General features: G+C 42.3%; 1 protein-coding gene across 1 annotated transcript in view; it reads right to left on the bottom strand.

Annotated features, from left to right (window-relative positions):
- dgkg (diacylglycerol kinase, gamma) overlaps nucleotides 1–26,916 on the bottom strand; it is a 67,702-nt gene that overhangs the window by 8,435 nt on the left and 32,351 nt on the right. The window contains exons 7-9 of the mRNA XM_029459288.1: nucleotides 18,654–18,744; nucleotides 14,447–14,648; nucleotides 789–909 (exon numbers count right to left, since the gene is read on the bottom strand). Coding sequence (XP_029315148.1) covers nucleotides 789–909; nucleotides 14,447–14,648; nucleotides 18,654–18,744 — 414 coding nt within the window. The remainder of the gene's footprint in view (nucleotides 1–788; nucleotides 910–14,446; nucleotides 14,649–18,653; nucleotides 18,745–26,916) is intronic.

Below are 26,916 nucleotides of genomic sequence, written 5' to 3'. Positions count from 1 at the left end.
GACGGTGTGTTCAAGGACCGTCTGTGGTTTTGGTGATTCAGTTTAAAAAAACCTGTTTTATTGACTGACTCATACCGTCATTAACTGCTGACTCCTCACTTCTGTTAACCCGCCCGTCAGGGCCGCAAGTAACGACTGCTTCAGTAGCTAAAGACATTTCCGGCAAACGGCTAATCGGCATCATGTCGTGCGTCCTGCACGTTCTACCCAGGCGCCACACCTCGCCTAAACCAAAGGGAGAATTCCCAGAAAGGGAAACTCCCGACCTGATTCTCAGTTCATATGAGAAACAGCTTTAGTAATGGACTTCATAGAAAAGTTTGATCTCTTATTGAACCGGAGCTTCTGCAGAATAATTCCACACCTGATATGTTATGATCCTAAAATAAATTACACACAACATCTGCTACAAATAAGACACCTTCAAACCAGAGAGCTCTTCACTAAAGCACACGAGGAGGGAGGGATACGAGAGCTGGAACCAAATCCAAACGTTAGACAGATCCTTTCTCATCCTCAGTAAAGCACGCACATGTGGCATGTATAATTCACAGGCATGTTGTTGTTTAGATGCTGCAGGATCTTTAGCCTTCAAATGCACAAAAACACTCAAAAGGAATACATATTTAATCGTACATGTATAGAATGGAGATGGATTCGCTTCCACTTGGTTGACCCGGAGGGAGATAAAAGGGGGGGGGGAGTGACACGAGGCAGATGAAAGGGAAGGGGGGTGAGGAGGATGGATTCAATGTGGGAGAAGGTGGAAGAAGACGGGAGGTTCTGACCTGATGGTGACGTTGGCACACTGAGCAAGTCTGCGTCCAGCACTCTTCAGTCCGGTATAGATCTGTCCCATCTCTATCGCCCCTTCCAGCCCAACCACCTCCAACAGCTGGTCACTGAAGTCTGCATGGAGGGGGTTTACAGAGGGAGAGAGAGATCTAAGTTATCAGGGCTTTGCTTGACCAAACTCTAAATACAGGGTTCAAGAGAAGGTCATTAGTTTCCCTGTAAAGCACATTCTTCACAGACGGGTTTCACTCATAATAAGTCGGCGTTGACCACCTCCCTACGCAGACGGCGTTATATACAAATTACAGTAGTGTTCTTGCCGTTTCACCACTCATTTCCACTAGCAAACACTTTTACCTTAACGTCCTTTCTCCACCGAACACACAGAGCCTGTCTCAACAATCTCATCGTAATTATGAGTCAAACCTTTTACCAGACGCCTCCTGATCTACAGATTCCCCTTTGTGTGCTCTCTGTGTTTGAAGTGTGAAGCCTAATAGTCAATATTTACAGACGTGATCTTAAATGTCAGCGATGATGTCATTTGACATTTCACTTCAGCTCATAAAAACACACAACCTTAATGTGATGTAGAGTGTGTGTTTGTGTCGCCGCAGCAACTTCACAGGTTTTACAAATGAATTATTAGAGAGAAATCTGAGAAATGTTTCGTCTTCACACCCCAGTGTGATAATTTGTGAGGCGCTACAGAAGAATCCAATCTCATACTACTGTGTTTGTGGCAGCTCAGACACTGAGCAACTGCGGTCCGAACATGAGGAGGAGACTTTTATTTTGATAGTCATACGGTTTCTTTATGCTTTTATTCTTATTGGCTTTATGAGTGTGTTTATTTATAGATGTTTGTTACTCTTATCAATCTTTATTTGCACACTGTTAAAAAACAAAAGGTCAGACAGAGAAAAAGTAAATAGAAATAAAATACATGTGCAGGAGGGTTAAAAAACCTACTTAGAAAAGAGAAATAAATAATATATAAATATAAATTATACTAAATAAAAACATGTGCAGGAGGGTTAAAAAACCTACTTAGAAAAGAGAAATAAATAATATATAAATATAAATTATACTAAATAAAATACATGTGCAGGAGGGTTAAAAAACCTACTTATAAAAGAGAAAAAATATATAATATAAATTATACTAAATAAAAACATGTGCAGGAGGGTTAAAAAACCTACTTATAAAAGAGAAATAAATAATATATAAATATAAATTATACTAAATAAAATACATGTGCAGGAGGGTTAAAAGAGAGAAGAAAATATATAAATTAAAATGATACAAAATAAAATATCAATATGCATCTCTTTGACATCCTTAATCACATTGTAAATTATTTTAAGAACTGTCTGGAAGGTGCTTGCCCATACAATATTACAGTGTATTGTATTACATTCTGATTATAGGACAATATGGTCTGGTGCTACACAAATAGACCCTGAATTGAGTCAAACCTCGGCCTCTCGTTCTCCATGGCTAACCATGCAGGATAGAGTGGCGCACTGACAGTCGATTAACTCGACCCAGGCAGGCTGGTGCCAGCTGAACACCCAAACATACTCCAGTCATTTCTCATGCACTCAAAAAAGCACTGGGTTTCCACTGATTGCCTCTCTGAATCAAAGACGTCTTAAAATGTCAGAGGTAGACAGAGAAGCTGAAAGTTCCCGGTCATTACATCTGCAGCTCTCCAAGCTGTGACCACTTTCCAATGATTACATGTTTCTGATGTTAATGCCACACAGAAAATGCAGAAATAAGAAGAGTTTCTAAAGAAGCTTGAGCGGTCTGTTTCAGTGCAAAGTGAAGTGAAAGAGTTTGTGCGACGCACCCGGGGGGAACCGGTCAAACCGTCCCTGTTGTGACTGGAGCTGCAGGTCTGTCTGTCTGCACAGTGTAAACAACATCGTCGTCAGACCATCGCTCAGTGCTGGCTTTGTTTTCTAACAAACAGGAAACTGTTGCATATTTTCAGTTTGCTCTGAAGAGAAATGTGTTCTGCAAAAGCAACACGGGGCGCGGGACACGTCTGAGTCAGGACTTTTCACGCTTGAGAGAATTTAAGAAAAAAGGTATGTAAACATTGGGCCTCATGCAGGAAGAAATACACGATCACATGTCTGCAGGCAGGATTTCTTCTCATGTTTGTCGCTGGTGACTTCTGGGACTCGCAGACGTTTCTTATAATTTCACTCTTAGCAAGAAAACATCTCGTTCTCAGTCTACAGATTGTTTTTCAACGCAAGGAAACATTATTTTTAAATCATCAAATGTATATTATTATATGTTTTAGAGCCATTATTATGATTGGATTATTACATTTATGTGGTTAAGAAATACTATTGATCAAAATTAAGCCTAAAAACACTTTGAGGACGATATTCATCCACGTTCAGCTTCTGAAGTTATCTTTTTGTTTTTGGATCTTAGATGATTTTTGACCGTTTACTTTATTTAGATTGATTAAAAGTTCCTCCGTACTGCTCAACTTCTTCTGACACACATCTTGGTGGCATCTTGGGCATGTGCCAGAGTATATGCACACAAAACAACACAACTCAACACAACGCAACACAGAACTCAACGCAACGCAACGCAACGCAACTAAAGACAACGCAACTAAACACAACGCAACTCAACTCAACACAACACAACTCAACGCAAAACAGAACTCAACTCAACACAACTCAACGCAACGCAACTGAACCCAACACATCTCAATACAACTCAACACAACGCAACTCAACACAACGCAACACAACTCAACGCAACACAACACAACTCAACGCAACACAACACAACACAACACAACACAACACAACACAACTCAACACAACTCAACTCAACTCAACACAACTCAACACAACTCAACTCAACTCAACTCAACACAACTCAACACAACGCAACGCAACGCAACGCAACGCAACGCAACGCAACGCAACTCAACTCAACTCAACTCAACACAACACAACACAACACAACACAACTCAACTCAACTCAAACACAACACAACTCAACTCAACACAACTCAACACAACTCAACACAACTCAACACAACTCAACTCAACTCAACACAACACAACTCAACTCAACACAACTCAACACAACTCAACACAACTCAACACAACACAACACAACTCAACACAACACAACTCAACGCAACACAACACAACTCAACTCAATACAACACAACACAACACAACACAACTCAACACAACACAACACAACTCAACGCAACTCAACGCAACTCAACACAACACAACACAACGCAACGCAACACAACTCAACTCAACTCAACGCAACACAACACAACTCAACACAACTCAACTCAACGCAACGCAACGCAACTCAACTCAACACAACACAACACAACACAACACAACTCAACACAACTCAACTCAACTCAACACAACTCAACACAACTCAACACAACACAACTCAACACAACACAACTCAACACAACACAACTCAACACAACTCAACTCAACTCAACACAACACAACACAACACAACTCAACACAACTCAACTCAACACCTTATATAATGTTTACCTCGGCTGATAACGCCCATGTGACATAAATACGGAGATCTGATTCCTTTAATGATCTTCTGCACTGTAACTGTAACACATGTTGTTTCCACACTTCATTTATAAAACTATTCTTGAACAACTTTAAAACTTTTCTCTTCAGTCAGTTATTCTCACTGTGTTCAAAATGAAGCTGCAACATCTGGGAAACACGAGTTCTAACATCTGGTGCACTTTGTGTTGCTTGATGTGTGTAACGGCGCGGGTGTGGACCTGCGTGTGTGGCATTTAGAAAGTGCTGCCATTTCGTGCCTGGCTTCAAAGAGGATCATTGTTTATATGGGAGTTAGTCGCTGCTGCTGAGTCACCGGCACGCTTTAATATTTCAGATGATAATTCAAAAGAAAGAATGTCAGAGTGGTGTAAAGAGCAAAACGTTTTAAAATCACTCAAAGGCTGAACTTAAAAATGAAAGCGCTTGGAGAACGTGCACCAGCGCAAACGTGCACCAGCGCAAATGTGCACCCGCGCAAACGTGCTCGTGAGGAAATTAAACTCTGCAAAAACATGAAAATGTGCATTTTAATAAAAGTGTGATGATGCAGCTGTTTCGTTCTTCCAGAGGATGATTACTGTTGTATTTAGATCTTTGTAAATTGGATAAAGATTATTTAAAAGCGTCTTCAGTTGCGGTGCATGAATGTAAACGTTGTTTCTGAATATCGAATCATTTATTCTGCTCGCAGCCTGTAAAATGCAGTTTTACTCCCCCAAGCTTTAAAAAACAAACAAATTCCCAGAAAAACCCCCTCAGTCCATGATCAGATGGATCCTAATCATATGTTAATTATCCGGCCTCATCTTCTGCACACACACATCTGCACCATGTGAATCCCTCCGTCTCTGCAGAGCTTTCCAGGAAATAATTATAATAGGATTGGGCATCCATTAAGAAATATACTGGACGGTTGGAGACTAAGGGATCAAGAAGACGAGTGACACAATAACTACAAGTGGCAGATGGGAATTAAAAGGAGGATTTAAAGACACATTTTCTGCAGCTGAACAACAGCGAGTGTGTGTGTGTGTGTGTGTGTGTAGCGCGCTCTTATTCTGAAGAGGTGAAACGCTCCAGTGAGTGCTAACATGGCCTATTTTAGGATTTTAAAACAATACTATTCATATATCCTTTTCCTGTTGTACAATTAGATATATAAATCCCCTCCTTCGCACACCCACCTATACACCTCTACTTCCTCCAAATACCATATATGGGCATGCCGTCCTGCCAGTGTCCCAGTGTGAGAGCCTGATGGCAGAGGAGCCCACTGTGCTGGTTTCTCACCTCACTGATGATTCCCGCCTCATCAGATCTCTGCGCTTTTTGACTCGCAGGCAACCAGCACAGTTACTTCTCAGTGAGGTGGAGCTAAGAATAGAATAGAACAGCCTCTTGCATAACGCAGCCCCGGTGCATTCTGGGATGGGATGGCATCGCTTTGCCAAGCAGCGGGCAGCGAGAATCATCACTGCTGTGCTGCACTGTTTTCTCTGCTGTGCAGGCAAATCTGAACACATTATTCTAAAATAAATCTTTATATAGTGACATGTGAGAATGTTTCTAATCGTCTTATTCAGGAGAATCTTTCAAGTGATGCTTCAATATTCTGATTTCTTTAGACAAATAGAAGATTTATGAAATATAGCTTCATGATTAAAAGCTAAAGTAGAAAGTAGAAAGATGGAGATGAAAATGCAAATGAAAGGAGAACAGTGGGTACATTCTATATTTATGTTCAACAAACCCATGAAAAGATCAAATAAGCCACATTATTCCGTCACTCAGCACTTTCTGACTTCCCTCTCAGAACATTTGTTCTTAAAGCACAACTGAGTTGAGTAAATGTCTTTCCCCGTGTAGAAAACAAAGGGGGGACATTTACATTTGATTGTCTTTTGGTTTCATGTTGCCCGTTAGTTTTGCATGAATGTGACGATGTAACCAGGGAACTCGTAATGAGACACGCAGCAAAGCATTTTGGATATTTCCCCAAAGACCTTCTTCCTTTTAGCAACAGAAAACTGTAAACAATACATTTTTAAATACACGTTGGCGTTACAAAGATATTCAGACTGTCCTGAGCCGAATATCGTATCTGGGAATGACGTTTGAAAAGAGGAGCAGACGTTGAAGTTGCTCCTTAAATGTAAAGAGTACTGATAGCATCGCCTTAATGTTGCTAAGCTAGCACGTTTCTTCAAGCAGAACACCTCTGGTTACTGGTTCATCTTGTAATAAAGGTTTTATATTCAAGCAAAGATCATTTCCTATAAACAGCAGTCTGAAGCTCCTGTCGTGCATTTGTTGGGGACGAGTTTCAATAGCGGATCAATACACTTCTGGTGCCTCGTGAGTATTTACGGCCCCATGACGGCGTGAGTGGGATCAGAAATAAACGACATCGTCGTGATAAAGGAACATGTCACTCAGCAACAATGGAGCTCTGTGGCTCAGAGGAATAATCTTCCTCTCTTCGGCCACACAGACGCTGTCGGCAGAAATAATCGCCGATTTGAGTCTTTTCATGAGATTTGTTGACATAAATGAAAATGTAGAACATCTGCAGACTCGTGATGAATTTAGTGACGAGTTATTTATAACAAGCCTGCAATTAGAAACTGACATACGAATTAAAAAATCCCCCCAGAGGGATAGCTGCAGCTTTCATTGTGCATCAGCTTGAGGTGTTGGGCTATAATTATAAACAGGCATATTTGTGTTTCCTTCTTCCGCCCACACGCCCCCCCCCCTCCCCCGACCCGCCTGTTATTGTCTCAGGGTGGTCAGAGTCATGGCAGATGGTCAAGAGGAACTGCAGCTCGCCTCGCCAGCACCAACCGAGGTAAAGGTACGGGGGAGAGCACTTGGCCATTTGACAAAGAACACTATGTTACTATGATACAGTAACACACACACACACACACACACACACACACACACTGAAGCCTTGCATGGTCTGTAAGCACCCAGATGGTGACATTTTTGTTTTGTCCAGAAACTAAATCTTCATGAGAATTTTCCAAAAAGGGAGAAAAAAGCCACGATGGGAAAGAACCGATTATAAAACTCAGTTTTAAAGTGATCGGCCTCGTTACAGACGGTCATTCATTAACGTGGAGCAAATGTATCATTGGAAGGTCGTCCACTCTCCCACCATCCACGCAGAGCGGGATACACACAGGAACTGTCTATTTGTAGACACACACACACACACACACACACACACACACACACACACACACACACACACACACACACACACACACACACACACACACACACACACACACACACACACACACACACACACACACACCAAAGTAATTATAGTCTGTTGTGTGAGAAGAAAACAATATGCAGTCTCTGGATGCGATCGGCCTAATATAGCCTCCATGGTGTGTCACCGCTTGACTGGTGGAGGGGACGGAGGAGCAAGAGGAGGGCAGGGGTGGGGGTGGGTGGGGGGGATAGGGGGTTGTGAGGGGGGGGGGGGAAAGCAGGGAAAGAAAACAAATGAGTCATGGAGGGGAGACGCAACAAGAACCTGGTCAGAAAAAACTTTTTTAAAACGCGCACCAAACTACTTAATTATGTCCTAATTACTCAGTTAGCAGCTTCCCAACAACGCTGAAGCTGCTACACACACACACACACACACACACACACACACACACACATCTACTCTTTTAGAAATGAAAACATCTTGTGGTTTAACAAACACGCCTTCAAACCTAAATGACAGAATAAGTCATCTGCCAGCTTCAGACGCACCTTTTATAAAACGAGGTAAACGTTGGTTTGTCAGAGATCCTGTGTTAGGGTCAGAATAATATGTTTGTTATGTAACGTTAATGTTCAAGTTTTGATTCTAAACTTTAAAAAATACAATAAAATACTCAAACTAAAAACAAATGTATGAAATGTGTTTTTTCAGGTTGAATATATATATATATATATATATATATATATATATATATATATATATATATATATATATATATTATAATGATATTTGAGTTTGTTATTTTCATTTGCAGATTTCAGTATTTTTTAAAAGTTTAAAATCTTATTTCTTTGGTTTCAGATCTTTTTTTTACTTCAGACTTTGGGGCGTGTGTGTGTGTGTGTGTGTGTGTGTGTGTGTGTGTGTGTGGGGGGGGGTGGCTTCAACTAAGAGGGGCGTTGTAGTGTGAGTGACAGTCGAACCTTCTTCGTCACACAGTATTGAAGCCCCTCAGCGTTGCTGGGATGAGTAACTAATGTAAATACAGTACTTCAGATTCCTTCACTACACGTTAGCGAGCGCTGCCCGGCGTACTGAACCAACAACTCCCAACGTTTCAATCCCTGGACGACTGCGGGCGACATCCTCTTTATTTCTGTGCATCCTTTCAGCTCAAACCACAGCAGGAAATTGAGGAAATCTGATGCAGGAGCAGGGAGGAAATAAACAGGGGGGGGGGGGGGGGATGGTGCGGAGATTAAAGTTGAGGAGGAGCAGCGTGATGGGATGGGCCGACATCGAGGGGCCTTCGTACGTGAATCCTGTTCCTGTCGCTGCTGCTCTGACGGTTATCTATCTTCAGCTGACAAGAATGGACTTTTGACCCCGCTTCACTTTTGACCCCGCTTCACTACACTACACATTTCCTGAGCAGGAGGCTGACGAGTGTTTCTGAGTACAAATGCTTGTTAAAAACTTATAGAAGTTAAGAGTTCAGGTGTTTTCTCTTCACCTGACAGTCAATCAGCTGTTTCCTAATGAAAACACAGAAGCTGAAGTTAAATAAAGTTGCTTACTTTGATCCTATTCTGTGTTCTCAGAGGTCTGCAGCGGCACACACACACACACACACACACACACACACACACACACACACACACACACACACACACACACACACACACACACACACACACACACACACACACACACACACACACACACTTGTAGGATAACTTCTGAACCAGGCCGCTCACATGTTTCACTACAAGATTATTGTTTCCAACAGAACTCATAACAAAGTGATCGTCATATCAATGTTGTATCTGTCTCTGTAGTTTGAAGAAAAGAATCCTAATAACACTGTTAGTCAAACGTATCTTTAACTTGGTTTATTACGCGTTCCGTCTCTACACGCAGAATACGAGCGTAGGTTTAGTTTATTTAACGTGTTCGTGTCGGGGACCATGTAGAAAATGTAATCTTAAAAAGGAGAAAAGATTCATTGTACCAGATTTACAGCAGCTATGAGCTCATGTCCATCTGTGCAAGTGTAGGGAATATTCTAGTGTAATCCCCTTACTGTCCTGATTTCATTAGGTTTGATGTTACAGCGTCAGCTCTGTCTGTAAATGTGGATCTAACCTGAGATTGAACACCTGAGACCTTTGCGGCCGTCCCGCTTCAGTTGAAGTCAGGTAATAGATGCAATGTTTAAACATCGATGATGCAAGTGACCATTACACTTACACGTTACTACAGGCCGTCTCTGTGTGTCCATGCAGAACACAAACCAGAGCAGATCCACAGTGACTCAGAGGGCTGAAGTTTCATCACTGAGGTCAGAAGTGCCTGAGGCGTCTCTCAGTCACTCTGGGTAACCCTGGCTGATTGCATTAACTGCGGCAACTGGATTTAAAAGCTTTAGTTTATTGCGCCAGAGAAAGCAACTGCCATAAACAATTAGTTGTATGATAAACATGCAGGCTCGCTACACACTGATAGAGGCACGCTACTGTACACACAGTGCAGCGCAGTAACTGAGGCACATACCTCTGAAACTACAGCGCTCGTCTCTCAGTGCCGTTTCCAAATAACAGGAGAAGCTCATTTGATGAAGGTTAAATCCTGAGGGACGAAGATCCCATCATACACGTTAAAACATGCACGATGGCAATGAACTCACAGAAATATATCGTGTTGCACTGAAACTAAAGGCCCAAACTTTATACTGTACAGTTACATAACAATGCATGAGAGTGTGTGTGTGTGTGTGTGCGTGTGCGTGTGCGTGTGTGTGTGTGTGTGTGTGTAAAGTGCAACTGGCTTCACAGATTTGGGGGAAAAGTAATAATGCAATAATTATCAGGGTATTTCTTCCAACTGATATGTGGTCATGATAACATTCAAACCCCTGTACATGTACAATGTGGTCCACTAAACATGAAACGTTGTGAATACACATTTGTAATTATTCTGGCCGCTGTGTGACTGCACTCAGTTTGTGGGGTTATAGTTAGTGGTGTAGTTGTATTGTTCATATATATTTGGCTCCTGCACAATCAATTAGGAAGCTTTAAATACCAATTAATTGTTTGTCTAGAAAGAAAACCCGACAGAATGCTTGTTTTGCAGTCCACAAAAATCATTAAATATACAATGATGTTTAAAAAAAGAGAAAAGACTTAAGTGGGAAAGGATCTGAATTTTCCTTGATAGACTTAAATGATTAACCAACTTTAAAAACATGATCCACTAATTAATTCACGTTTTTGGACACGTCTGGGGTCACAACTCTGGATGGGCGAGCCACTATGCAGCTGAACGCTTTCACTCGTAGCTAACAGATTTAAAAGGGAACATAAGAAAAACCCAGACCTCCAGACCTCTAGACCTCTAGACCTCTAGACCTCTAGACCTCCAGACCTCCAGACTTCTAGACATCCAGACCTCTAGACATCCAGACCTCTAGACCTCCAGACATCCAGACCTCTAGACCTCCAGACCTCTAGACATCCAGACCTCTAGAACTCCAGACCTCCAGACCTCCAGACATCCAGACCTCCAGAACTCTAGACCTCCAGACCTCTAGACCTCTAGACCTCCAGACCTCTACTCGAACCTTGAATTAAACCGCTACCAGAATGCATTGCACGGCTGCTTACATAGACAATGAATAGGAAGTGTGGAAAAGAAGGTGAAAAGGTAACGTTACGCTTTAAAGTTGAATCAACTCCTTCCAACAGTTAAATAGTCCAGGTAATAGAGTACCTGAGAGCTCAGGGCTGTTAGATTGTATTACAACGTAAAGGGATTTACCTTTTGTCCTGGTCATTCCGTGTAATGAGATGAGGAAAATCCCGTACACTTGAGGACAGTTTGTTGGTTATCACTTCTTTAAGAGGCTACTTTGGGATTAATTCTGGGATTTAGGTCAAGACTTAAGACCAGGCTGAAGATTCACAACATGGAGTCGATGGCTGCAAAGCTTTCACATGCACACTGATCCAAACAGTCTGCTCGTGTGCACAGTGGAGTGCGTAGACGTCTCATCTGTTCTGTGGCTATAAATACCCCGTTTGGACTGAACTGAGAGAGGACAAGGGCAGCAGCCTCACAGGTGACCACATGGTGATGGGAAATGTGTGAAGTTGCTGGTCTTCCTGTGCCTCGATCTTTGCTTGTGTGACTTTGGTGTGTGCCGGTTCTCCTGTCTGTTTCTCCAAACTGGAGGCGTGCCGACCGCCATCTACTGCAGGTTATACAGCGACGATGGATACCTCATACAACCACACTTCAAAACATCCAAACGATCCCTTTAAACATGCTGTCCAGCAATTTAGCACAAAACTATAATATGTTTCCCCAATTATACATGAAATGCTGTCTAACTGCAAAGACATCAGGCAGAGGTAGAGTCCATCGAGCGACTGTTATGAGTCACTCCTTACGCTACAGTTCCCTTCACTATGTCTTCCCTGTTCTCCTGTCTTTGGCTCTTCCTCTCATCCGGTCTTTAATTCAGTATAGCCCTGAGATCTCCATAGAAACAAGGTTTAGTTCAGTCAGCAGAGATGCAGAGACAAAGTGAAGTGAAAGAGACAGAAGTGATGATTCGAGAACAAACGTTGGCGAAAGCATGAAGTGTGTTATCCTCTAATTGTTTGTGGACATCAAATGCGAAGTGAAGCAGCAGCTGGAGGCAGCTCAGCCTTCAGCTGAATATTATAAACCATCTCACAAATAACCAGCTTTTACATCTCTACCACTTTCCCCATGATTTAAAAAATGTTTGATGAAGGAGAAGAAGGAGAAGAAGAAGGAGAAGAAGGAGAAGGAGAAGAAGAAGGAGAAGAAGAGAAGAAGAAGAAGAAGAAGAAGAAGAAGAAGGAGAAGAAGGAGAAGGAGAAGGAGAAGAAGAAGAAGAAGAGGAGAAGGAGAGAAGAAGGAGAAGGAAGAAGAAGAAGGAGAAGAAGAAGGAAAGGAGAGAGAAGAAGGAAGAAGACGCACCTCCTAAGAACCATAAGCGCAGCCCCAAATCCGCGCCCCGACTACCTCCATCCGCCGAAGCTCCTACTTCCCGACGCCCCACTCCTAATCTACGTAGCAAACGACCACCTAAGCCTCCATATCCTCCAACGCACCTCACCGCGCCCCCGCCTTCTCATTCCCCTCCGCCTCCGCTCGAGAAGAAGAAGAAAATGGAGAAGAAAAAGAAAGAGAAAAGAAGAAGAAGGAGAAGAAGAAGGAGAAGAAGAAGGAGAAGAAGAAGGAGAAGGAGAAGAAGAAGAAGAAGAAGAAGAAGAAGGAGAAGAAGAAAAAGAAGAAGGAGAAGAAGAAGAAGAAGGAGAAGAAGAAGGAGAAGAAGGAGAAGAAGAAGAAGAAGAAGAAGGAGAAGAAGGAGAAGAAGGAGAAGAAGGAGAAGAAGAAGGAGAAGAAGAAGAAGAAAATGGAGAAGAAGGACAAGATGAAATGGTGATGTGAGAAAGGTCTGAATAAGAACCTTGTAAATCACGAGCACATACACTAAACTAAGAGGCATTTTGATGAAAAACACAACCTCACAAAGAAATGACACAAGAGTTATCCATTCAAATAAAACTAAAAGGAAACAGAAACTTTATATAAAGTTATAATACATTTAAGGGGTTCACCTGCCATTTTGCATTGACTTCAATAAAGTTGGGGCTCAAAGGTCAATATATCCTGACAAAAACATTAGATTTAGATTTCCCAAAATACAACCATCTTTCCGTCACACCTTCGAGTAAATGTCTGTCAAACTCTGCACACCTGTGTCACACAGATGTGAGGTGTCACGCAGATGTGAGATATCTCCTGGTGTGTTTTCTCAGACCTGACAAAGCTCCAGAGCCACAGAGGACATTGCACAAATGTTTTCTAAGGCTGAGTAGCACTCAGTGTTGAGTAAACCGACCTTTATGTGTACAGCAGCAGCCGATAAACCCAACACTCAGTTAGTGAGCACACAAAGTGTTCATCTCCTGGTGTCACACACTGCTGTCAGCGCCACAATCGTAAAGACTGAACTTTCTTAAGAAGCAGATGTGGCGCTCCAAGGAAAAGAAGGTGTATTCTGAATTCACATCTGTAATTTGAAAGATGTGTCCTGTATTGAGAGCCAAATACAGGGACTTCAAACTAAAGCTGGAAGAATCAAAGGCCCAGCTGTGAGAGTGTGGCAGAGGGATAGCAGTGTGTAAAACTTCTATAAAGTGACCTTGTTGTTTACAAAAATTACAATCAGTAGCATAGAAACATTGTCTGATTAAGGTATAAATAATCAGATGAACATTATTGGAAAGCTACAAATGGAAATGCTCTCTGTGGGTGAAAACATTGATTATCATTAAGTCCAAAACCAATTTAAAATCAATTATTGCTGTAGAGAATAGTAAATAGAAAGTCATAATTTAAATCACAGTATTTCAGTATGAACCACAAACAAGCTGCTGCCACACATCCTGCAGCCAGTGAAGCGTCAGACACCCTGGAGCGGCTGATTACAGGCTTTGCTCCGCCCGTTTGTTTCCATTAACTCTTTGGTTGTAACCTCGATTTAAAATCCCATTACTGAAAATACAGTGGAGGGTTTTCCTCAGAGTTATAGTGTTGGTGCACCGCCTGATCCTATTAATGTCTAAAAATACATACTGTATTATTATGAATATAATGGGTTCAATCAGTCACTCTGTCGGGCATGTGTGAAGAAAAGGTCCGTATATCATAGTCACATTATGTTGCCTTCTCTCTGAGGCACAGACAGCATCCTCGTTTATCTGCTTTGACTCACCTTGCATGCAAAATTTGAGCTCTTTAGCGTCTGTGACGGTGCTGGCTGGCATCCTGTCAGGAACCTTCTTGCTCATGCGGTTGTAGTTCCTCCTCTTCTTCGACTCACCCCACAGGTTTGAGCCGCCGTGCATGCTGGGAATGTTGAGCACAGCGATGCCCTCTAACGAGGTGTTGCTGAGGTCCAAGATGATACCATCGCACTGAGGTGACAGAAAGAAGAAGGACAAAGAGAAAATATTACACAGGAACGGCTAAAAAGATACAGATAATGAAGCCCATGTATGTGCGCTGAAGCTGTAGGACGACAGACTCTCTTCATATCACATTACATTCATTTGATCGACTTATAAGTGTATTCAAACCACGTAGGAGCAAGAGTTAGATATCATCCAAAAAAGTGAGTGTATCTCTTTTAAACAAATATTTAAAAGATCTAAAATGGTGATTGGTCCTAATGGTGATGGAGAGGTCGCGGTGATGGGACCCTTTTCCCCGGAGGAACACAAGCTCAGTCTTGTCAAGGTTGAGCTTTAGGTGGTGCCTTGACAGCCACTCTGAGAAGTCAACCAGACAAGCAGAGATGTGTGCCTCCACCTGATGTTAGATGGGGGGAATTACAAGAATAGGTGGGTGTCATCAGCATAGTAGTGCTCAGAAAAGCCATGCCAGTATATTACAGCACAAAGTGTCGTTTTGTAGCGGGCCCAGGATGGAGCCTTGTGGAACTCCTGATATCAGACAAGATCCTTTCTCTGTCACCCGAAATGAGAGACAGAGAGTGCAGAGCCTGAGATGCCCACACTTTTAAGGGTGGAGATTTGAGTCCTGAGACTAGAGATATGTTGATAAGGCGGGTTAGGAAGGGCGGGAGGTTAGAAGTGACAGACTGGAGAAGAGTGGAGGGGATAAGGTCAAGGGGGTAGCTGATGGGGCGGCTGGATGTTACAAGGTCAAGGACCTCACAGGTGGAGAGGGGAGGAGACAGGGTGGGGGGAGAAGGTGAAGAGGTTGAGGGAAGGGTGGATGAAAGAATTTTGGTCATTGCTAACTTCCTGGAAGAAATCGTCCTGGAGGAGAGATGGGTGGAGAGGAGGGGGCTGGAGAAGATGATCTTTTCTAGGATTTGAAACAGTGTCTGGAGCTAACATGTAATAATTATGGTAACAGCCATATGATCCACCATTGCTTCCATCTGTGCACAAATATATTACTGGGAAATGTATTTTGGTAGAAATTCATTCCTTTACACTGTCAATCTTTTCAGTGTATTTCAACGTCCAATGCCACGAGCTTAGCCTTGTAGGCCGACATTTCTCTACCAGATATCTCCTACGCTTGGAAAGACACAATAACTAGGAATACATAGAACTTGGGCTGAAAGTTTTTCTTTACATTTTTGGTAAACCACCTTGTTTTAGTTTACCTGAATCCAATTGTAAAGGTAATTAATGCAGGATTGATATGTTCTGTCTGAAGATGACACAGCAGCACACTTTCAAGCTAACTCAGTCATTCTCCAATGGTTTTACTGGGATTTGTTTACAGGCTTTCCTAGCATGCACTTACCATTTTAGCTATAATGTATGTAATCACATTACCCGTTTAGTCTCTCTGCCTCGCAGCTTAGCCCCTCCACTAGTCCCCACCTTAAGCTCCCTAGGGGGTCTCTGATTGGCTGCCTTTATACGGCTCTATTCTTATAAACCGATCTAGTGGACAGGGTCAAACGAAGCTTCAGCAGCTTCTTTGTTCACTTGAGTTGTCTTTGAGTTGTGATTGAACTACTTTAACAGGAACATAAGTAAGTGTGTGTGGCAGGGGTCTGATTACTGACCTGCTACATACAGATTTACAGCCACCAGGTTACTACAGCGCACAGAAATCATTTCCTGTTTACCCGGATTTCTTCGAGTAACATAGCTTTGTGAATTTAAATGTGTTGAGTGACACGAAGCTAATGCTAACATCCAAGCTGCAGTGTAGGAGCTGCTGTATCACAGAGTAAGATAGATATCCATGCTTGTGCTCACTTTGGGCCCCAGTGATTTGTTTAAGACTGCAAGATTTATTTTTTCCTGACGCATTACCAGGACAGAAGCCAAGTGTGCGGTTGTGTGAAGCAGAAAAAAAAAGCAGACAGCAACAAGAAGGGCACTCAGAGAGACCTCCCCAAGGCCGTTTCAATAAGTGAAAAATAATGTGTGTATGCGCTCTTGGCCTAACTCTGAAGTATACTGTGCCTCATAGCCTCATCTAGATTCATCAAATACTTCAAACATGTCAACAACACATTGCTGTGACTCAGCATGCATGGTTGAGTCAAAGCAGCCTCTAGAATGCTACACTTTACCATCTCATAATATGTGTGTGGAAATACGATGCAACACGTCCCAGCCTGGTGCTGGACAGTGCTGGAAAGCTCTGACATGCACGTAGTTTACATGTTTATACACTCTGCTTTCAAAACGCATGTATTTTCACTTTTGCACTTGGCGTCTAAAACAACTTTCTGTTTGTTATTCCTAGAAAGAAACGTCTTACATTAAAGAGCATCTTAAGGATGTTTCAACCTGAATCCTTATTTTCCCTCGTGTTTGTGTCTGAGACTAATGCAGACGACACTTTCTGGAATAGTTCAAGTACAGAGTGAGAGCGCTGCAGCTGGCAGCCGCCAAACAGACTGTGTTGTAATCGCTTCGGGACAATTCCTGGTACTCATCTAACAGACGGGAGCTTTACTACACTGTCAGATGTGCAAAGTCCATTCTACCCTTGTTAAGGTCATAGTGATACAAGACTGCAGCTGCTTCACAGTAAAAGCCGTCAAGACAACATCCTTCTGTCAGTCTCTGGTCTGTGGTTTAGCACCTCTCAGTAGGTGCCCTCCAAAAGCTTCCTGCCTGTGAACGTCACCTGACCAGCTCAACTGCACAGCTGCCCCCAGATTCTTATTAGACATGATGTCACCCTACGTGGAAATCATAACCCTCTGAGTGGTGAACACGTCAGCATCGTCCTCATGAAAGAGATGTTTTATCGTCAGCTGCACAGAGAGAAACATAACGTGATACTTTCTGTATTACTCACAACATGCAAGTTGTAATACAATTCAATTATCTTTTTAGAAAACCGCCGACAGTGAAGAAGACTATGCTTTTAAGACACATCTATAAATGACACAAAATAAAGAGGGTTATTTGTGATTACTGCTCTGCTGAGTGTTGGATAAATAGACAAAACTTTACAGGAAGTACAAAATAAAAACACAAAGAATACTAATGAAAGAACTAAATGACACAAACATGCTTAGATTAAGTCTTATGATTGATTCTGTGTATGGAATATCATAAGTGTTTTCTTTGTGATATATCTTCTTACTACATTATTGTCTAAAATCTATCAATGAGCGACACTGTAGTTTATTTTAAGCCAATCACATGTTTACGAGAGCACCAAATGTGTATTAATCCACCACTGGAAATAGTTCCCAATAGATGCATTATTTCTTCCTGTTTGAGTAACTTTTGGTAAAATCGACAGTAGTCAGTTGTTATTAAAATAAACCAAAATATTTGTGAGTTCTGTATAAATGTATTTAAGACTTTAGTAGGAACCAATGGGCTTGTGGCAGCATACAGTGGCAGGAAGAGATAAACTCATTGTTGGTCTTTTCATTGAATTTGATGACTATAAGGGAAGTAAAGAGTAAAGCCAACAATAAATATAAAACGTTTTTAAACATGCATTACGGATAGTGTTGGGCATGAACTCTTTAAACGGAAGACAGCTTGTTTGCATTTGACTTCAATTGTTTCTGAAACGGTGTGTTTCTCGTGTCTCTTGCTGTGCTTTAAGCGACCATCCATGATGACAGATTATAGAGCGCTGTGTGACAGAATGAGGCAATCAGTAACTTTATGGAGCATTAATCTGATGGTGCGCTAAGAATAGAACATGTCGTTAATATGAGAAAACTACTTTGTTGTAAATATCTGCAACACATAAAAGAACAACAGCATCTGAAAGTCTGTCAGCGAGAAAGAAAACATTTTGACATGTAGTGCACACAAGTTTCATATTTTACTTTCTTTTTGCATCATATATATTTTTTGGAGTATTTAAAGATATTCTTTCTTCATTTCTCTTCATCACTTTTTGTCACGACTCTTCCATTATGCTTCAGCTTCGATCAGACTGTGACTCACCTCGACTTCTATGCATTCGTTAAGTTTCTTGCAGGTGGCTGATATGGTCTCAGTGGTGCCAAACTCAAAGTACCACAGCTTGTTCTTCATTCTGAGGAGCGATGGGGGGGAAACAGAGGACAGACATGTTTTTGATAAACACATTAGAAAATATTCGCTCGGCACATGAGTGCAGTATTGTGAGCCTACAGCGTACGTGATTTGCTCCGGGTGCACTGGACACATATTGAAGCTGTCCGGTGCTTTGACTCGTGTCACGTTATGAATGTGACAGCTCAGGACATCTAACGGCCATGTGACCACCGAAGTCAAAGCTCCACCGATGCACCCTAAAGTGTAGACGCTGGGCCTGATTACTGGACACTGAAGCACAGAAAGTAAACCCCACCATCTGTCTAACTGGCGTCCTGCGGTTGTCCGCTCTTTCATGGAAACAATCCACGCTCGTCGCCTCAGTGACCGTATCCCGAGAGTTTAAATGTCAACACTGCCTCTGGAGGGGACACGGGGTGAAACATGGCTGGTGGAGAATGTACGATCAGGGGAAATATTATTGTGATTCACAACACTCAGAGCAAGACACAGGACGGACTAAACAACGGTTCATTACTGCCCTGCAGAGGATCAGTCACAGGAGGCCTGGTGGACGTCCTGTTTGTATCCTGATGGTATTTGTTGTAGTGGCTGAATAACAGTTTACAGTCAAGGTGAAGTCTCTGCTGGACCAGGGAGTTTCAACAATGAGGAATGGAGGGAAAACCAACTGGTTCACTAACCGAAGACAACTGGAGTTATGACACAGCAGTCCTATAACTGTTGTTTGGTCTGTAAGTTGTTATCTAAAGTGTTTAATCTTTCTCTGTGAGAGCAAAGAAACAAGCATCACATGGATCATCTTCCCACCACACCTCACATCGACTGAACGTAAGGGTCGGCCACCGTCAGCGAGCCGATCTGGCCCTAGTTTTAGAGGCGTGTCCTGCACCTTTGACACCAGTTGGTGGACTTTTTGGACGTGCACGAGAAACGGAAGTGAGGAAAGCAACCAAACGACTAAAGTGAAGTGGGCACAAATAGCGGCAGATATTTAACAATATCGCCATCTGGAATAAAGCTAGGTGGTGAGCGATAGCGGTGTGAAAATGGTCGGCAAACACAGCTTTGTTTCGTGTATGAATCATAACGACGACCTCCTTGGTTTATCTCCAGCTGCCTCCTGCTCGATGCATTTGACCCTTTTTGGTCAAGTGTTCTCGACGTTTCCTCGATGTCGTCTTCACCACAACTGGTGTAGGTGATGTCGCCCCCCCCCCCCCCCCTCCCCTGCTATCATGTGACCACTGCACTTGGATCACATGCCACCTTTTTAAAGCTCCAAGCTCAAGTCTACAAAATGATTCTCTGTAACGGCTGTACTCATCAAAACCTTCTGAAAAAACCTGACAAACAGCATAACTGGTGTCTCATCAAATGACATATTCCATCACATGACAGCAGGTTCATCGGCACGTTGACGTGCTGCTGATCCTGACAAACCGGACCGGTGCCACGGAGAACAAGAAGAGGACATTTGAAACAGAACTTAAAGAAATCTTCACACTGTTTGAAAAGTTCTTTCCACTCATGCACACTAAAATAATACAAGAGATAAAACTCAACGTGAACTTAAACTGCACAACAGACTTCAAACAAAGCATTAACATAATTCATAACTGTTTATTTTTGATTCAGATGTAACCTAAATGTCTTAAGCCGCAGCACTTGTTCACATGTTTTGCTCTCCGCTAATTGTCTTTGTGTCCCTTGTTCTCCGTCTTTCACCTTAATGCCTCCCCAGAAACCGCTGCCGCTGTCAAATCAGGGGATTATGAGCATATTTGAGATCACAATTAGGAACAGTTGCGATTCTCAATGAGGCGAGCTGCCTAAACTCATTAAGCTGCTTCCACTTGAGACGGTCTGTAAAAAATGCAATTAACTCATGTTTTCTTTCCCTCTCGTATGGACATAGAGTGCAACAGGGAGACTGACTACTTCCATAAGCCTTTCCGCAATTATTCCCATGTTTATGCACCAAAACTGGTGAAATGCCGGAACAAAAGGATGTAAAAATGTTGGGTATTTATCCAATTATGACGACATGTTTTTGTTCCATTCTCTGTCGGTTTGTGAGGCTGTTTCCTGAACAAAGCTCAGTAATTATACGTTTTATTCATCCTTAATGAATATACTTTGAAAGATAACGTCTCTTTCGCACTGGAACATTTCAAAGACCTGGATTCACACTATGTCTAAGAGAGAAACGAAATGGAAGGAAGGTGAGACTCTACGCTGTGTACTGTATCCAGCTCCCCCCCCCCCCCCCCCCCCTACAGATAAGCATCTCCTTTAATCCCCCAATATGAGCAGTGACCTCGTGACCCCACCACCTCTTTCCCCAGGAATCTGTGGAAGTTGAGTTTTTATTTTAATTACTCAAGTCTTTGTCAATCTTTGTCAAAATGCTCTCAACTGTTTTAGCTGCTTTTCAATGTTTATAACTTTATGGATGCAAAACATTCTGATTGAAATACTTTGTTGTGTTTCTTCTTACATTAACATTGAGCCTCATTTACTACTAACAGCTAAACCTTTGCAAAAACTTGCATTTTACACTCATACTGCACGTATAATTTATCATTATTTTATTCTCTTTGTTATTGTTTTATTCAATTCTTTTTTTTGCATGTGTGTAGCGTTGAGGAGGCTGTAACTGCATTTCCGTGTGTGATCCTAATGACAATAAAGCTGAAGCAGCTAACTGATGTGTGATCCGCGTGTGTGTGGAAGCCCCTCGATATCCAGCCGACCCCCACTGTTGTGAAGTGGAAGCATTTCATTCTTTGCATAACAAATGACATAAAGGTGCAGCTCTTCCCAGGTCTGGATGGACAGAAAGCTCTTCCTGTTGTATCGTCAGTACCAAGGAATGAGCTGCTGTACATAACGATGTGAGGAAAGTAGTCAACTACAACTCCTGATGCACATCACTAAGAAACGTCTCCTCACGGAGCTCCACAGTATATGTAGGGAAACCAAGTATTACACTTTGTAGAAACCTCGTGACACATGCAGCACTTCTGGGGCATTCGTGCGTCTGACTGGCTTCTCCTCCTCATTCGACTCATTGTTAATATGAAATATTGATGGCTAAAACTTCAACGTACAGGCTCCATGCATACCTTTACTGATGGTGTGCGGTCACCTGGATTCCACAATAATCATGGTTTATTTATCAGGTAATGTCTGGGAGGCTGTTAGTGAAGGACTGCAAATTACAAAAGACTTCTTATGGTTTATTATTTGTCGATATTGATGAACAAGCAGCTTCTTGTTGTCCTGCTCACTGGACAACCTTTATCATTGCTGTCCACTAACATAAAGGAACTGATGCGTTTCACTCAGGTGAAGTCACCGAACAGACAAAGACAATCCTCAAACATGATCTACAGACAAAACAACCACGGCAGCAGAGTTTTGGGACAGAGGACGAGAAGATGACGATATCTGATCTCTAATCGAATCAGCCGGTACGTGTTCTGTAGCTCCACAAAGCAGCTTATGAGGAGACCTAATGGTGACGATATTCACAAACACCAGGCAAGTAAATTAAAACAAGCACGACCACCGAAAGAAGAAGAAGGAGGAGGAAAAGGAGAACGTGGAAGAGAAGGAGGAGGAAAAGAAGGAGAAGAAGTTGTCCTCAGATGTGTATTGTGAACATTTGCTCACATTCTCTGATGTCCTTGTCCGTCCAACAGGAAGCCGAGTGAGGGACAGATCTCTCTCATATCACATTATTAAAACATTCTGTCTGAGACGAGCCAGGCAGAATTGGATACTCTATAAAGGGACAGTTCAACCCAAAATCTAAAATATATATTTTTCATTTTATTTGTGCGAGTGGCCAAGTGTTAGATAGTGCAGCTATACATGGAATCGGAGTTTCGGGCTTCTGGTGGAATCGCAATGCGTGCTGGTGTGGCGGGCGTAGAAAAGTGAGCACCAACTCTACAAGGGCCGCCATATTGGATTTCTTCTCTACGTGTTTACATTGTATTTGGCTAGTTTTTAGTGTGTAATCATCGCTCTTCTAGTTATGGGATTTGGACACATTGTGTGGTGAAAGGATGTTCAAACAGTGGGAGAAAGATAAATAAATGGGCAGAATCTCATTGTGAGCTTCACGACTGCAAGCCCCCGTTCGAACTATTTCCATTTCCAACAGCACTAAAGAACAATGACAGAAGGCTAGCATGGACCAAAGCTGTAAAGAGACAGGATTACAATGGGAAGTCTTGGGAACCTAAGAAATCTTCATTTCATGCAAGTAAACCAACAAATGAATTCCCTGATCCTGAACTTTCTCTGTGATTGAAAGTCTTTCGTTAGCTGTTGGTTGCTCCTCAATGCCCATCTCTGATGCAGCAAACACCCTGATGCAGCAAACACCCTGATGCAGCAAACACCCTGGCAATAAGCTCAAGTTCTGTTCCTGAAACCTTTAAATTCCTCTTGCGTCAAAATACTTTCAAAGCTTCGACTTTCCACATCTGAACCTCATCATAAGAAAGGAGTTCAGAACTCATTGTAGAGTAGTAGGTTTGTTTACAACACGCTTGAAGAATAAGCTAAATACAATGTAAACACGTAGAGAAGAAATCCAATATGGTGGCCCTTGTAGAGTTGGTGCTCACTTTTCTACGCCCGCCACCCCAGCATGCATTGCGATTCCACCGGAAACCCGAAACTCCGATTCCATGTATAAGCAGGAGAGATGTCTCTGTTCTCTCCAATATAATGGACCTAGATGTTGCTCAAAGCGCCAAAAGAATACATTTGAAAAGCTCAACAACAAAGTCTCCAACCCGCTTACTGAAGATAATCCACAGACCTTGAGGTGAATAGTTTCATCTACCGAGCTACAGCCGCCAACCAAATCACCGCGCAGAAGCAAGCCTGCATCTTCAGCCCAGATGTAAACAGTAATGGCGTCCTGCTCGGCTGTAATGTCAGCCAGCTCAGGAGAGTGTGGACAAATATATATTTTGGATTGAACTGTGCCTTTAAGTCCAGAAACTAAGTCTTGTAATGTCTTGCTATGTTCAGGACGTATATTTACATGAAATGTCTGCACAAGTTAGATTTGAGGCCAAAACCAGAAGAGAAAGATATGAAATTGTTATTTTCCCTCCTCGTTTAACACTTCCAAATCCAATTCTTCTTCTCTGAAACACACACACACACACACACACACACACACACACACACACACACACACACACACACACACACAGAGAGAAAGACAGCATTGTCCCCATTGTGAGAAGTCATTAGCACCTGGGCTTTGGGCTCCTGGAGGTCTGGCGACTGTGACCATTAGATGCTGGTGGGTTGAGGTGTCAGGAGTCACACATCCGTCTGTCCCAACAGGCCCGGGATGGGAGGGTGGCACTGAGGGGTGTGTGTGTGGGGGGGGGGGGGATGGACAAGCGGGGGATGGTGTGAGTGTGTGTGAGAGACACACATGCATCACACATGGAGACAATGTGGGACTGTGAGCAGCAGAGAGGACAATAAATAAAGCAATGAGCTGCATGTGGCTCTGGGACGTTCTCACCATTTGATTTATCGTCTGCTCACCGGGAGAGAACAAAACTCTCCACACCGACTCCTTTCAATTCCAATAGCTGTTTGTATAGGATATTTACCCTGCCAAAATATCAGCCAGACAACAACAGAGCATCTGTATATAGAAGTAAAGAGGAAACGCACAGAACAACAACCTCCAGTGTTTCTGTAAATAGTGTCCATTACACGGTTTTATTTTTGAGTCTTGGAACGGAGCCATGAGTTTGATGCAGCAGAATATAAATAGTTTGAAGCATCAAACAGTGAAGCACATTATGTAGAGAAGAAAGACCCTTCTAGCTCAGTGTGTTTAACCTCTGGATTTATGTCTCTGCACATAAATGCTTTACATCTTTTAACTCAGATGTTTAATGGATCAAAGAGAGGTGTCCTTCTTTTATCTATCATCACCCCGTCCCTCCTCCTGCCTGAAACATATATGGGGCTCTGGATGGCGACTTTAAAGGCATTAATTATTGAATTTCAAAGAGTAAGCAATCCACCTCTCTTCCTCTTACAGTATGTAGACTAATTAACTGTGAAGGGAAGCACACATGTTGCCATCATGCAAACAACATGAAACTAAACATACAAGAGACGCAGTTCCCAAGTGAGTCCATGGCTTTCAAAACAAGCTTTTATACTTTACTGAATGATCCGAATTACACAATGTGTTCTGTTGGCCCCTTTTACTGTTTAATTAATAGATTTGTGATTTCGCCCGCAGTGTTCTGTGCTTATGTGCAAAAATAGCAAATTGTGTTTACACAGCATGTCTTTTAAGCAAATGATTGGTGCAAGTCTGCATGCACGCTTTGCATGGTGGTTCGCTTTGAGACACCTGAGAACACACACACACACACACACACACACACACACACACACACACACCCCTCAGGGCTACAACATCTTTCTGCTGCTGCTGCTTGTTCTCTGTGGCCACAGCAAAGACTGCTGGATATGAAAGCAAGCAAACATCAAAGGCGGCCTTTCCCCAACAACTTCTTATATTTGTGGATGGTTTGGTTTTAGGGCTGAAGGTTGGACATGTTTATATGTCAAACACGAGTCCACATTTCTTCCTGTTGTCAACAAATCTCATGAAAACACTTACAGTAGCAATTCTTTTATTTTATTTGGGTGAGAAAGGATTGACCCAGAATGAACTACAGTGTTCATTATTATTAAGGGAAATGTCGACCAAGCCAACAATAAAGCTCATAAATGTGTTTTAATGAATGGTAATGTATGTCAGTTGGTAGACCATGTCATGGTGCAGAGGATGAACCCTCTAGCGCAACCTTGAGGTTGATATTCGTTTGAAGTGAAATGTGTCAACAACTATTGGATGGGCTGCCAAGAAATTTGGTTTGCACATTCATGTCCCGCACAGAGTAAATAGCAATAACTTCAGACTTTTCATTTAACGCCATCATCAAAATGTCCAATTAGTTTGGTTTATGACCAAATACCGGCAAAAACTAGCAACATTCCCACCAGCCTCAGCGGTACTTTGTGTTTAGTGCTAGTTCACCAAGACGTCACTCATTGCTTTGTGGAGTTTGGGATTTTGGTGGACGCCATCTTGTTTTTTTGGAGCCCGAAGTGACCATATTTGGATGTCTGGAGAAGAGCGAGGTTAGCGCTACATAGCTAGCTTGGTTTAGCATCCGTAGTTTACGTTAACTGTAATATTAATAGGGATACTGATTTTGCAGATCTAAAAACATGATTAAAACTAAATATGGCAACCGGGAAAAAGAAACAGTTAGTGCGACTTGTCCCTCAAAGCCTTAATAATGCACAACTTTAAGCCCTAATAAAACTTAAACAGGTCAGTTATATAAAACTTCACGCCCCTACAGTTGTCATGAATGGGGAAAATGACCAAACACGTTCTTTGTACCACGCTATGTGGTATAAATTTGGCATTTTAAACATGGGGGGTCTCTAAGGATTGACTCTCTTTCAGAGCAAGCCTCAAGTGGCCATTCGAGGAACTGCAGTATTTGCCACTTCCACGTTTCATTTTTCAGCCCTGTCGGTTAGCGCTTAGGAAACAGATTCCTTTACTTCTTCATGTTGGCACTACAACATGTGTATCCCACCTGTATGTTCACATCCCCCTCTTGGAGGTCAATGGACCAATGGAGGTCTCTGGCACAGACGGAGGACTAAACGATATCAGGCCTGGATACAGCGACAAAACTCTTTTCATAAGACTTGTTGACAAATAAAAGAATCTCTCGTCTGGTCCTTTACTCATTTACTCATTCACTTAGATTATATGTTTGGGATATCTGCACCAAACCTCTGGGTGTTTGATACGACAGTTAAAGGGACACTGATTTTACACATGACGGTCAGTTCACTGTATATGTATGAAGGAGTAATACTCGAGATGTATAATATACATGTATAATGTATTCTGTGCTTTGTCAAGTTTGAATAAATAATCCTGATGTTATTATAAAAAGTATTTAAAAGTAGTCCTAGTTCAACATTTTATAAATTAGCTGAGAACTTCTCCGAACATATCTGGACTATAGAAACCATGGAAACAACGGACTCCATGGCTCAGGCCCAGTTCACA

Source organism: Cottoperca gobio, chromosome 21 (genome assembly GCF_900634415.1).
Source record: "Cottoperca gobio chromosome 21, fCotGob3.1, whole genome shotgun sequence".
Taxonomy (NCBI): Eukaryota; Metazoa; Chordata; class Actinopteri; order Perciformes; family Bovichtidae; genus Cottoperca; species Cottoperca gobio.
The sequence above is the reverse complement of the archived record's forward strand: the minus strand, read 5'-3'. Positions and strand labels throughout refer to the sequence as shown.